The sequence below is a fragment of the Oncorhynchus kisutch genome, unplaced genomic scaffold (assembly GCF_002021735.2).
Source record: "Oncorhynchus kisutch isolate 150728-3 unplaced genomic scaffold, Okis_V2 scaffold3554, whole genome shotgun sequence".
In the NCBI taxonomy this organism is placed as follows: domain Eukaryota; kingdom Metazoa; phylum Chordata; class Actinopteri; order Salmoniformes; family Salmonidae; genus Oncorhynchus; species Oncorhynchus kisutch.
In genome coordinates this window covers 265587-278727 of record NW_022265499.1, presented here as the reverse complement: position 1 = coordinate 278727, position 13141 = coordinate 265587, and the positions used below count along the sequence as shown (strand labels likewise).

At 49.9% G+C, this 13141-nt stretch overlaps 1 protein-coding gene across 3 annotated transcripts in view; it reads right to left on the bottom strand.

Moving 5' to 3' along the window:
* The window catches only part of LOC109876494 (exportin-T), a 54236-nt gene that overhangs the window by 4103 nt on the left and 36992 nt on the right, over positions 1-13141 (bottom strand). For all 3 annotated transcript variants that reach the window (XM_031820625.1, XM_031820627.1, XM_031820626.1), the window contains 12 exons: positions 12916-13060; positions 12547-12666; positions 10197-10291; positions 8002-8071; positions 6103-6341; positions 4183-4468; positions 3066-3255; positions 2782-2898; positions 540-655; positions 396-443; positions 191-262; positions 33-89 (listed from right to left, as the gene is read on the bottom strand). In XM_031820625.1, the coding sequence (XP_031676485.1) occupies positions 33-89; positions 191-262; positions 396-443; positions 540-655; positions 2782-2898; positions 3066-3255; positions 4183-4468; positions 6103-6341; positions 8002-8071; positions 10197-10291; positions 12547-12666; positions 12916-13060 (1555 nt within the window). The remainder of the gene's footprint in view (positions 1-32; positions 90-190; positions 263-395; positions 444-539; positions 656-2781; positions 2899-3065; positions 3256-4182; positions 4469-6102; positions 6342-8001; positions 8072-10196; positions 10292-12546; positions 12667-12915; positions 13061-13141) is intronic.

The following is a 13141-nucleotide window of genomic DNA, read 5'->3' as shown; positions in this document are numbered from 1 at the left end:
GTTTCCAAGGCAACAACCAGCTGACTACGTACCTTCATGTAGTTTTTGAGGACCTTGGCATCTGGCTGCTGAAGCACTTGACACACTTCCTGTGACAGGAAGAGGAGGAGGAGTGTTACAGAACTAGGGAACAGGTTACATTTCCGTGCTCGTTTCAGCTGTGATTTGTGTGGTTATCCGACAGTGGTACCTGTGTGATTTCAGGTGACACCTGTAGAGAAGGGAGGTACTCCTGTTGAAGGTACTGGATAAACTCCGGACCCTGCCGAACAGGAAGTACAAAACATGACGACAAACACCATGTCAGCCGTGCATTCATTCAGGTCCAAGTTCAAGATAGATCAGGTTCTCAACCAGACGAGCACAACGGAAAGGAAAACCAAACTGGAGCTTACCCTTCTGAGATGAATCATTTTCAACGTCAGAGCACACTCTGACAACGTCTGGAGGAAGGACAACAAAACAAGTTTTGTGAAATGAGTCCAAACGTCTAGGATGTAAAAGAGACGTGTCTGATAAATCTGGTTCCAGGTACTCACCAGGACGGTCTGAGCGTCTGTGAGATCAAAGGATGGTTTGAGAGGAGCCAGGAAGCATGCTGGGACGATGTGTTTATAGATGAAGTCTGGGAAACCAGCCATACCGTCTTTACCTCCTGAAGGACAAAACATAAAAAAATCAGTCCCGGTTCAAAACGTTTCACTTTTACACCAGGGGTGTATTCATTAGTGCACCAGGGGTGTATTCATTAGTGCACCAGGGGTGTATTCATTAGTGCACCAGGGGTGTATTCATTAGTGCACCAGGGGTGTATTCATTAGTACACCAGGGGTGTATTCATTAGTACACCAGGGGTGTATTCATTAGTGCACCAGGGGTGTATTCATTAGTACACCAGGGGTGTATTCATTAGTACACCAGGGGTGTATTCATTAGTACACCAGGGGTGTATTCATTAGTGCACCAGGGGTGTATTCATTAGTGCACCAGGGGTGTATTCATTAGTGCAAACTGTAGCAACAATGTGGTTGGATAAGGAGGGAGGGTGGTTGGATACGGAGGGAGGGAGGGAGGGTGGTTGATACGGAGGGAGGGTGGTTGGATACGGAGGGAGGGAGGGTGGTTGGATACGGAGGGAGGGAGGGTGGTTGGATACGGAGGGAGGGAGGGTGGTTGGATACGGAGGGAGAAAGGGTGGTTGGATGCGGAGGGAGAAAGGGTGGTTGGATGCGGAGGGAGAGAGGGAGGGTGGTTTGATACGGAGAGAGGGTGGTTGGATACGGAGAGAGGGAGGTTGGATACGGAGAGAGGGAGGTTGGATACGGAGAGAGGGAGGTTGGATACGGAGAGAGGGAGGTTGGATACGGAGAGAGGGAGGTTGGATACGGAGAGAGGGAGGTTGGATACGGAGAGAGGGAGGTGGATACGGAGAGAGGGAGGGTGGTTGGATACGGAAAGAGGGAGGGTGGTTGGATACGGAGAGAGGGAGGGTGGTTGGATACGGAGGGGAGGGAGGGAGGGTGGTTGGATACGGAGGGAGGGAGGGAGGGTGGTTGGATACGGAGAGAGGGAGGGTGGTTGGATACGGAGGGAGGGGGGTTGGATACGGAGGGAGGGAGGGAGGGTGGTTGGATATGGAGGGAGGGAGGGAGGGTGGTTGGATATGGAGGGAGGGAGGGAGGGAGGGTGGTTGGATACGGAGGGAGGGAGGGAGGGAGGGAGGTTGGATACGGAGAGAGGGAGGGAGGGTGGTTGGATACGGAGAGAGGGAGGGTGGTTGGATACGGAGAGAGGGAGGGTGGTTGGATACGGAGAGAGGGAGGGTGGTGGATACGGAGAGAGGGAGGGTGGTTGGATACGGAGAGAGGGAGGGTGGTTGGATACGGAGAGAGGGAGGGTGGTTGGATACGGAGAGAGGGAGGGTGGTTGGATACGGAGAGAGGGAGGGTGGTTGGATACGGAGAGAGGGAGGGTGGTTGGATACGGAGAGAGGGAGGGTGGTTGGATACGGAGAGAGGGAGGGTGGTTGGATACGGAGAGAGGGAGGGTGGTTGGATACGGAGGGAGGGACGGTAGTTGGATACGGAGGGAGGGACGGTGGTTGGATACGAAGGGAGGGACGGTGGTTGGATACGGAGGGAGGGACGGTGGTTGGATACGGAGGGAGGGAGGGTGGTTGGATACGGAGGGACGGTGGTTGGAAACGGAGGGACGGTGGTTGGATACAGAGGGACGGATGGTGGTTGGATACGGAGGGACGGTGGTTGGATACGGAGGGAGGGAGGGTGGTTGGATACGGAGGGAGGGTGGTTGGAAACGGAGGGAGGGTGGTTGGATACGGAGGGAGGGTGGTTGGATACGGAGGGAGGGTGGTTGGATACGGAGGGACGGTGGTTGGATACGGAGGGACGGTGGTTGGATACGGAGGGACGGTGGTTGGATACGGAGGGAGGGACGGTGGTTGGATACGGAGGGAGGGACGGTGGTTGGATACGGAGGGACGGACGGTGGTTGGATACGGAGGGACGGACGGTGGTTGGATACGGAGGGACGGACGGTGGTTGGATACGGAGGGACGGACGGTGGTTGGATACGGAGGGACGGACGGTGGTTGGATACGGAGGGACGGACGGTGGTTGGATACGGAGGGACGGACGGTGGTTGGATACGGAGGGACGGACGGTGGTTGGATACGGAGGGAGGGAGGGTGGTTGGATACGGAGGGACGGTGGTTGGATACGGAGGGACGGTGGTTGGATACGGTGGGACGGTAGTTCTCACCCCAGAGTTCCACCAGCTTGGACAAGATGATGAAGCAGGTCTTCTGGGCGATGGGGTCGGGGAAGTCGACAGCTCCCTGGATGATGGTGAACAGAACCCGCTCTACGTTCTCAACACCTGAGGAGGCACCACACACTTAGAACCCTGGAGAACCACGCAACAAATTTTTATAGCTGAGGAACCACACACACTTAAAACCCTGGAGAACCACACCCACTTAATGTTCTCAACACCTGGGTAACAGAACCCTGGAGAACCACAGGACACACTGAGCAGCAGCTCACCCTGGTTGGCCAGGACTTCGTTCATCCCACTGGAGGTTATCGTCTGGATGAAGGTGAAGTAGCTTCTACGTAACATTTGTTTCTCCAGAGCTGCTGCCTGGTCGTTGTCCTCAGCAGGTCGACACAACACCTCAAAGATGGCCAGGACCAGAGGCATGAACACCTGCTGCAGGAACGGAGACACCTGGTCCTGGAGAGGAGAGAGACAGAGAGGACCAGAGACATGAACACCTGCTGGTCCTGGAGAGGAGAAAGACAGAGAGGACCAGAGACACCTGGTCCTGGAGAGGAGAGAGACAGAGACATGAACACCTGCTGGTCCTGGAGAGGAGAAAGACAGAGAGGACCAGAGACACCTGGTCCTGGAGAGGAGAGAGACAGAGACACCTGGTCCTAGAGAGGAGAGAGACAGAGACACCTGGTCCTGGAGAGGAGAGGGAGAGACACCTGGTCCTGGAGAGGAGAGGGAGAGACACCTGGTCCTGGAGAGGAGAGGGAGAGACACCTGGTCCTGGAGAGGAGAGAGACAGAGACACCTGGTCCTGGAGAGGAGAGAGACAGAGACACCTGGTCCTGGAGAGGAGAGACACACCTGGTCCAGGGAATGGGGACATTGACTATAAACCTAACCCTAAACCTAAACCCCAGGGAATGGGGACATTGACTAACCCTAAACCTAACCCTAACCCTAAATCCCAGGGAATGGGGACATTGACTAACCCTAACCTAACCCTTTTAGCTCTACCATAGATATTTGGTAAGGGCCGGTTTCCTGGACAGATGAATCTTAGTCGTGGACTAAAACCCTTCCTATGGAGATCCTACCTTAGTCCAGGAAACCAGCCCCAGATGTCCTCTAACTGTGTAGCAGGTCCCTGGTTACCTTGAACTTAGTGGTGATCTGACTGATGAGGGTATAAACTACTGCAGGTCCCTGGTTACCTTGAACTTGGTGGTGATCTGACTGATGAGGGTATAAACTACTGCAGGTCCCTGGTTACCTTGAACTTAGTGGTGATCTGACTGATGAGGGGTATAAACTACTGCAGGTCCCTGGTTACCTTGAACTTGGTGTCTGACTGATGAGGGGTATAAACTACTGCAGGTCCCTGGTTACCTTGAACTTAGCGGTGATCTGACTGATGAGGGGTATAAACTCCTGAAGGTCCTTGGCCTCGCAGTCCTTCAGCATGTGTTCCGATGCCGCAGGGACGAAGGGCAGGACCTCTTCTTCGAGACAGATGATCATGCGGTGGAGGAAGGAGCGGACAGCGCTACGCAGAGACCCCCTCTGGACAGGACAGCTCAGTGCAGGCAGGAAGGTCTGCAGACAGTCTCTGTAGACTTCAGTACATCCACACTGCTTCACTGTCTGTTTGTTGCTGAACGCCTTACTGGTACGACTAGAGGGGGGGGGGGGGGAGAGAGGGAGGGGGGAGAGAGGGAGAGGGGGAGGGAGAGGAGAGAGAGGGGGGAGAGAGGGGGAGGGGGGAGAGAGAGAGAGAGGGGAGAGAGAGGGAGGGGGGAGAGAGAGAGAGGGAGAAAGAGGGAGAGAGGAGAGAGAGAGGGAGGGGGGGGAGAGAGGGGGGGGGGAGAGAGGGAGGGGGGGGTAGAGAGAGGGAGGGGGGAGAGAGAGAGGGGGGAGAGAGAGAGAGAGAGAGGGGGAAGAGAGAGAGAGAGAGGGGGGGGAGAGAGAGGGGGGAGAGAGAGAGAGTGAGAAAGAGGGAGAGAGAGAGAGTGAGAAAGAGGGAGAGAGGAGAGAGAGGGAGAAAGAGGGAGAGAGGAGAGAGAGGGAGAAAGAGGGAGAGAGGAGAGAGAGGGAGAAAGAGGGAGAGAGGAGAGAGAGGGAGAAAGAGGGAGAGAGGAGAGAGAGGGAGAAAGAGGGAGGGGGGGGAGATGTAGTATTCTTAGCAGGAACAGAACTTGTAAACCCAGAGTGCTGAGTGATTAGTGCTTTTTGAGGTTCGGTTTCAGGTCTATAAATAACTAGTTAATGTTTTATGCATTCTGTGGGTTGAATGCTGTAACAGAGTGAAATAAAAGGCCATTACTGCTCATCACTTATTAACCATTTATTCATGACTTTAAGACAACACTACATGACCAGACATTATCTCTGAAGACTACACGACCAGACATTATCTCTGAAGACTACTGTACATGACCAGACATTATCTCTGAAGACTACTGTACATGACCAGACATTATCTCTGAAGACTACTGTACATGACCAGACATTATCTCTGAAGACTACATGACCAGACATTATCTCTGAAGACTACTCTACGTGATCAGGCATTATCTCTGAAGATGACACTACATGACCAGGCATTATCTCTGAAGACTACACGACCTGACATTATCTCTGAAGACTACTCTACGTGATCAGGCATTATCTCTGAAGACGACACTACATGACCAGGCATTATCTCCGAAGACTACGGTACATGACCAGACATTATCTCTGAAGACTACTGTACATGACCAGACATTATCCCTGAAGACTACTGTACGTGACCGGACATGATATCTGAAGACTACTGTACATGACCAAAAGTATGTGGACACCTGGTCTTCCAACAACTCAGTGTTGGTATATCAGGGTTAGTGTTGGTATATCAGGGTTAGTGTTGGTATATCAGGGTTAGTGTTGGTATATCAGGGTTAGTGTTGGTATATCAGGGTTAGTGTTGGTATATCAGGGTTAGTGTTGGTATATCAGGGTCAGTGTTGGTATATCAGGGTTAGTGTTGGTATATCAGGGTTAGTGTTGGTATATCAGGGTTAGTGTTGGTATATCAGGGTTAGTGTTGGTATATCAGGGTTAGTGTTGGTATATCAGGGTTAGTGTTGGTATATCAGGGTCAGTGTTGGTATATCAGGGTTAGTGTTGGTATATCAGGGTTAGTGTTGGTATATCAGGGTTAGTGTTGGTATATCAGGGTTAGTGTTGGTATATCAGGGTTAGTGTTGGTATATCAGGGTCAGTATATCATCGTTAGTGTTGGTATATCAGGGTTAGTATTTGGATATTTACCTAGCGAAGCCAACAGCGTGACTCAGACAGTCGGCCAGCGCAGCCTGCCTCTCCTCCTCCCTCTCAGAGGCCAGTTTGGCCAACAGCAGACGGAAGGCGTCGGTCAACGGGGTCAGCAGGGATCTCATCAGAGCCTGCTTCCTCTCGGCGGGACTCTCTCCGTGGACGATCAACACCCCCGCCGTCTCAAATATAAACAGCTGGTCATCGCTGGTCAGCAGCGCAGGGAAACCGTTCTCCTGAGGCACATATGGGGAGGGGAATGAAGGTCAGGACAGAGGGAGGGTAATGTATGGATGGTAATGAACGTCAGGACAGGGGGGGGATGAAGGTCAGGACAGAGGGAGGGTAATGAAGGTCAGTACAGAGGGGGGGGTAATGTATGGAGGGGAATGAAGGTCAGTACAGAGGGAGGGTAATGTATGGAGGGGAATGAAGGTCAGGACAGAGGGATGATAATGTATGGAGGGGAATGAAGGCCAGGCCAGAGGGAGAGGAAATGAAGGTCATGACAGAGGGAGGGGAATGTATGGAGGGGAATGAAGGTCAGTACAGAGGGAGGGTAATAGGGTAAGTCATTGGAGAGAGATGCTGTAGTGGGTAATGCATGGAGGGTAAGTCATTGGAGAGAGAGATGCTGTAGAGGGTAATGTAGGTCAGTGAAGAGATGCTGTAGAGGGTAATGTAGGTCAGTGAAGAGAGAGACGCTGTAGAAGGTAATGTAGGTCAGTGAAGAGAGATGCTGTAGAGGGTAATGTAGGTCAATGAAGATATATGCGGTAGAGGGTAATGTATGGAGGGTAAGTCAGCGGAGAGAGATGGGTAATGTATACAAGGGTAATGTATATGAGGGGAGAGGTAATTTACAGGAGGCGCTAGCTCAGCAGGTCTGTAGAGGGTAATGTGTAGAAGGTAATGTATAGATGTACCTTACAGGAGGAGCTAGCTCAGCAGGTCTGTAGAGGGTAATGTGTAGAAGGTAATGTATAGATGTACCTTACAGGAGGAGCTAGCTCAGCAGGTCTGTAGAGGGTAATGTGTGGAAGGTAATGTATATGAGGGGAGAGGTAACTTACAGGAAGTGCTAGCTCAGCTGGTCTGTAGAGGGTAATGTATAGAAGGTAATGTATATGAGAGGAGAGGTAACTTACAGGAGGTGCTAGCTCCAGCAGGTCTGTAGAGGGTAATGTATAGAAGGTAATGTATATGAGAGGAGAGGTAACTTACAGGAGGTGCTAGCTCCAGCAGGTCTGTAGAGGGTAATGTATAGAGGTAACTTACAGGAGGTGCTAGCTCCAGCAGGTCTGTAGAGGGTAATGTATAGAGGTGACTTACAGGAGGTGCTAGCTCCAGCAGGTCTGTAGAGGGTAATGTATAGAGGGTAATGTATAGAGGTGACTTACAGGAGGTGCTAGATCCAGCAGGTCTGTAGAGGGTAATGTGTAGAGGGTAATGTATAGAGGTGACTTACAGGAGGTGCTAGATCCAGCAGGTCTGTAGAGGGTAATGTATAGAGGTAACTTACAGGAGGTGCTAGCTCCAGCAGGTCTGTAGAGGGTAATGTGTAGAGGGTAATGTATAGAGGTGACTTACAGGAGGTGCTAGATCCAGCAGGTCTGTAGAGGGTAATGTGTAGAGGGTAATGTATAGAGGTGACTTACAGGAGGTGCTAGATCCAGCAGGTCTGTAGAGGGTAATGTATAGAGGTAACTTACAGGAGGTGCTAGCTCCAGCAGGTCTGTAGAGGGTAATGTGTAGAGGGTAATGTATAGAGGTAACTTACAGGAGGTGCTAGCTCCAGCAGGTCTGTAGAGGGTAATGTATATGAGAGGAGAGGTAACTTACAGGAGGTGCTAGCTCCAGCAGGTCTGTAGAGGGTAATGTATAGAGGTAACTTACAGGAGGTGCTAGCTCCAGCAGGTCCTGTATCCTGGACAGGATGTCTTCAATGAAGGAGTTCATGTGTTTACTGTAAACAGAGGACAGGGTTGGGGTCAATCACAAAGAACCTTCTAGAACTATTACTGTAAACAGAGGACAGGGTTGGGGTCAATCACAAAGAACCTTCTAGAACTATTACTGTAAACAGAGGACAGGGTTGGGGTCAATCACAAAGAACCTTCTAGAACTATTACTGTAAACAGAGGACAGGGTTGGGGTCAAACACAAAGAACCTTCTAGAACTATTACTGTAAACAGAGGACAGGGTTAGGGTCAATCACAAAGAACCTTCTAGAACTATTACTGTAAACAGAGGACAGTGTTGGGGTCAAACACAAAGAACCTTCTAGAACTATTACTGGCAACAGAGGACAGGGTTGGGATCAATCACAAAGAACCTTCTAGAACTATTACTGTAAACAGAGGACAGGGTTAGGGTCAATCACAAAGAACCTTCTAGAACTATTACTGTAAACAGAGGACAGGGTTGGGGTCAATCACAAAGAACCTTCTAGAACTATTACTGTAAACAGAGGACAGGGTTGGGGTCAAACACAAAGAACCTTCTAGAACTATTACTGTAAACAGAGGACAGGGTTAGGGTCAATCACAAAGAACCTTCTAGAACTATTACTGTAAACAGAGGACAGTGTTGGGGTCAAACACAAAGAACCTTCTAGAACTATTACTGGCAACAGAGGACAGGGTTGGGATCAATCACAAAGAACCTTCTAGAACTATTACTGTAAACAGAGGACAGGGTTAGGGTCAATCACAAAGAACCTTCTAGAACTATTACTGTAAACAGAGGACAGGGTTGGGGTCAATCACAAAGAACCTTCTAGAACTATTACTGTAAACAGAGGACAGGGTTAGGGTCAATCACAAAGAACCTTCTAGAACTATTACTGTAAACAGAGGACAGGGTTGGGGTCAAACACAAAGAACCTTCTAGAACTATTACTGTAAACAGAGGACAGGGTTGGGGTCAAACACAAAGAACCTTCTAGAACTATTACTGTAAACAGAGGACAGGGTTGGGGTCAATCACAAAGAACCTTCTAGAACTATTACTGTAAACAGAGGACAGGGTTGGGGTCAAACACAAAGAACCTTCTAGAACTATTACTGTAAACAGAGGACAGGGTTGGGGTCAAACACAAAGAACCTTCTAGAACTATTACTGTAAACAGAGGACAGGGTTGGGGTCAATCACAAAGAACCTTCTAGAACTATTACTGTAAACAGAGGACAGGGTTAGGGTCAATCACAAAGAACCTTCTAGAACTATTACTGTAAACAGAGGACAGGGTTAGGGTCAAACACAAAGAACCTTCTAGAACTATTACTGTAAACAGAGGACAGGGTTGGGGTCAAACACAAAGAACCTTCTAGAACTATTACTGTAAACAGAGGACAGGGTTGGGGTCAAACACAAAGAACCTTCTAGAACTATTACTGTAAACAGAGGACAGGGTTGGGGTCAAACACAAAGAACCTTCTAGAACTATTACTGTAAACATAGGACAGGGTTGGGGTCAATCACAAAGAACCTTCTAGAACTATTACTGTAAACAGAGGACAGGGTCAAACACAAAGAACCTTCTAGAACTATTACTGTAAACAGAGGACAGGGTTGGGGTTTAACACAAAGAACCTTCTAGAACTATTACTGTAAACAGAGGACAGGGTTGGGGTCAATCACAAAGAACCTTCTAGAACTATTACTGTAAACAGAGGACAGGGTTGGGATCAATCACAAAGAACCTTCTAGAACTATATAATATATAACGACATGTCCTGCTTTCTGGTGATCTGGTTTTGACTACCAGGACAGGGTACAACCAGTCTGCTGATAATACTGGTCCTGTGACCCAACAGGTACCCTATAATCTACAACAAGGACCCATAGAGCTCTGGTCTAAAGTAGTGTACTATATAGGGAATAGGGTCCTGGTCTAAAGTAGTGCACTATATAGGGAATAGGGCTCTGGTCTAAAGTAGTGCACTATATAGGGAATAGGGCTCTGGTCTAAAGTAGTGTACTATATAGGGAATAGGGCTCTGGTCTATAGTAGTGCACTATATAGGGAATAGGGGCCCATTGGGAACACCATGGAATGCGTGCTTAGTGACGGTACAGCTGGACTTACTGCAGTGTCTTGACGAACCGCGAGAAGAGGTAGGCCACTCTGCTACGGACCTTAGGACTGCTGTGTCTCAGACCCCGATGGTCCAGAAAGGACATCTACAGGGACACAGAAACACACTGATACAAAACCTCCCCTTTATCCAGGGGTCCACTGTCCCTCTCCTCAACACTGATACAAAACCTCCCCTTTAACCAAGGGTCCACTGTCCCTCTCCTCAACACTGTTACAAAACCTCCCCTTTATCCAGGGGTCCACTGTTCCTCTCCTCTCCTCAACACTGATACAAAACCTCCCCTTTATCCAGGGGTCCACTGTTCCTCTCCTCTCCTCAACACTGTTACAAAACCTCCCCTTTATCCAGGGGTCCACTGTCCCTCTCCTCAACACTGATACAAAACCTCCCCTTTAACCAAGGGTCCACTGTTCCTCTCCTCTCCTCAACACTGTTACAAAACCTCCCCTTTATCCAGGGGTCCACTGTCCCTCTCCTCAACACTGTTACAAAACCTCCCCTTTAACCAAGGGTCCACTGTCCCTCTCCTCAACACTGATACAAAACCTCCCCTTTATCCAGGGGTCCACTGTCCCTCTCCTCAACACTGATACAAAACCTCCCCTTTAACCAGGGGTCCACTGTCCCTCAACACTGATACAAAACCTCCCCTTTATCCAAGGGTCCACTGTCCCTCTCCTGAACACTGATACAAAACCTCCCCTTTATCCAGGGGTTCACTGTCCCTCTACTCTCCTCAACACTGATACAAAACATCCCCTTTATCCAGGGGTCCACTGTCCCTCTCCTCAACACTGATACAAAACCTCCCCTTTAACCAGGGGTCCACTGTCCCTCTCCTCAACACTGATACAAAACCTCCCCTTTAACCAGGGGTCCACTGTCCCTCTACTCAACACTGTTACAAAACCTCCCCTTTATCCAGGGGTCCACTGTCCCTCAACACTGATACAAAACCTCCCCTTTATCCAGGGGTCCACTGTTCCTCTCCTCAACACTGATACAAAACCTCCCCTTTAACCAGGGGTCCACTGTCCCTCTCCTCAACACTGATACAAAACCTCCCCTTTAACCAGGGGTCCACTGTCCCTCTCCTCAACACTGATACAAAACCTCCCCTTTATCCAGGGGTTCACTGTCCCTCTACTCTCCTCAACACTGATACAAAACATCCCCTTTATCCAGGGGTCCACTGTCCCTCTCCTCAACACTGATACAAAACCTCCCCTTTAACCAGGGGTCCACTGTCCCTCTCCTCAACACTGATACAAAACCTCCCCTTTAACCAGGGGTCCACTGTCCCTCTACTCAACACTGTTACAAAACCTCCCCTTTATCCAGGGGTCCACTGTCCCTCAACACTGATACAAAACCTCCCCTTTATCCAGGGGTCCACTGTTCCTCTCCTCAACACTGATACAAAACCTCCCCTTTAACCAGGGGTCCACTGTCCCTCTCCTCAACACTGATACAAAACCTCCCCTTTAACCAGGGGTCCACTGTCCCTCTCCTCAACACTGATACAAAACCTCCCCTTTATCCAGGGGTCCACTGTCCCTCAACACTGATACAAAACCTCCCCTTTATCCCTCTGCTCAACACTGATACAAAACCTCCCCTTTATCCAGGGGTCCACTGTCCCTCTCCTCAACACTGATACAAAACCTCCCCTTTATCCAAGGGTCCACTGTTCCTCTCCTCAACACTGATACAAAACCTCCCCTTTATCCAGGGGTCCACTGTCCCTCTCCTCAACACTGATACAAAACCTCCCCTTTAACCAGGGGTCCACTGTCCCTCTCCTCTCCTCAACACTGTGAAGACAAGATGTTAAAAGGTAGAGTTCATTGATTCAGCGACTGCGCTAGGACAGACAGTCTAGTACTGCAGAACTAACTGAGCTAGGACAGACAGTCTAGTACTGCAGAACTAACTGAGCTAGGACAGACAGTCTACTACTGCAGAACTAACTGAGCTAGGACAGACAGTCTAGTACTGCAGAACTAACTGAGCTAGGACAGACAGTCTAGTACTGCAGAACTAACTGAGCTAGGACAGACAGTCTAGTACTGCAGAACTAACTGAGCTAGGACAGACAGTCTAGTACTGCAGAACTAACTGAGCTAGGACAGACCGTCTAGTACTGCAGAACTAACTGAGCTAGGACAGACCGTCTAGTACTGCAGAACTAACTGAGCTAGGACAGACCGTCTAGTACTGCAGAACTAATTGAGCTAGGACAGACAGTCTAGTACTGCAGAACTAACTGAGCTAGGACAGTCTAGTACTGCAGAACTAACTGAGCTAGGACAGACAGTCTAGTACTGCAGAACTAACCAGGACATTAGGAATGTGCTGCGGTTCAACCAGGAAGAACTTGTCGTAACGAACCACCGTCTCGAAGAACTCCAGCGACACAGACGTGTGTTGGTAACCACTGAGACCAGAGGAGACCAGCTGAGGAGACAGGGAGAACACAGGATATGATGTCAGACATTAGAAACAACAGACTGTGTGTTGGTAACCACTGAGACCAGCTGAGGAGACAGGGAGAACACAGGATATGATGTCAGACATTAGAAACAACAGACTGTGTGTTGGTAACCACTGAGACCAGAGGAGACCAGCTGAGGAGACAGGGAGAACATGATGTCAGACATCAGGATCAAGGGTTGTCAGCGGACTGGCTGGCTGTGTGTAACTCACCGTTCTCATCATATCCTGCAGGGCGGAGGTCTTGGCCGTGTCGCCAGAGAAGTGAGCTCCGTGAGACGCAGGCAGAGCCTCTCCTAGCATGTACAGCAGCCTGATGGCCACCTCCACCTCCATGAAGGACGCCGTCTGCCAACGCCTGAGACACACAATCAGGATCAATACACGCTTCTTCACAACAGGCGCTTAAAACAAGGGACAACGTTAGGAAATACGGTGG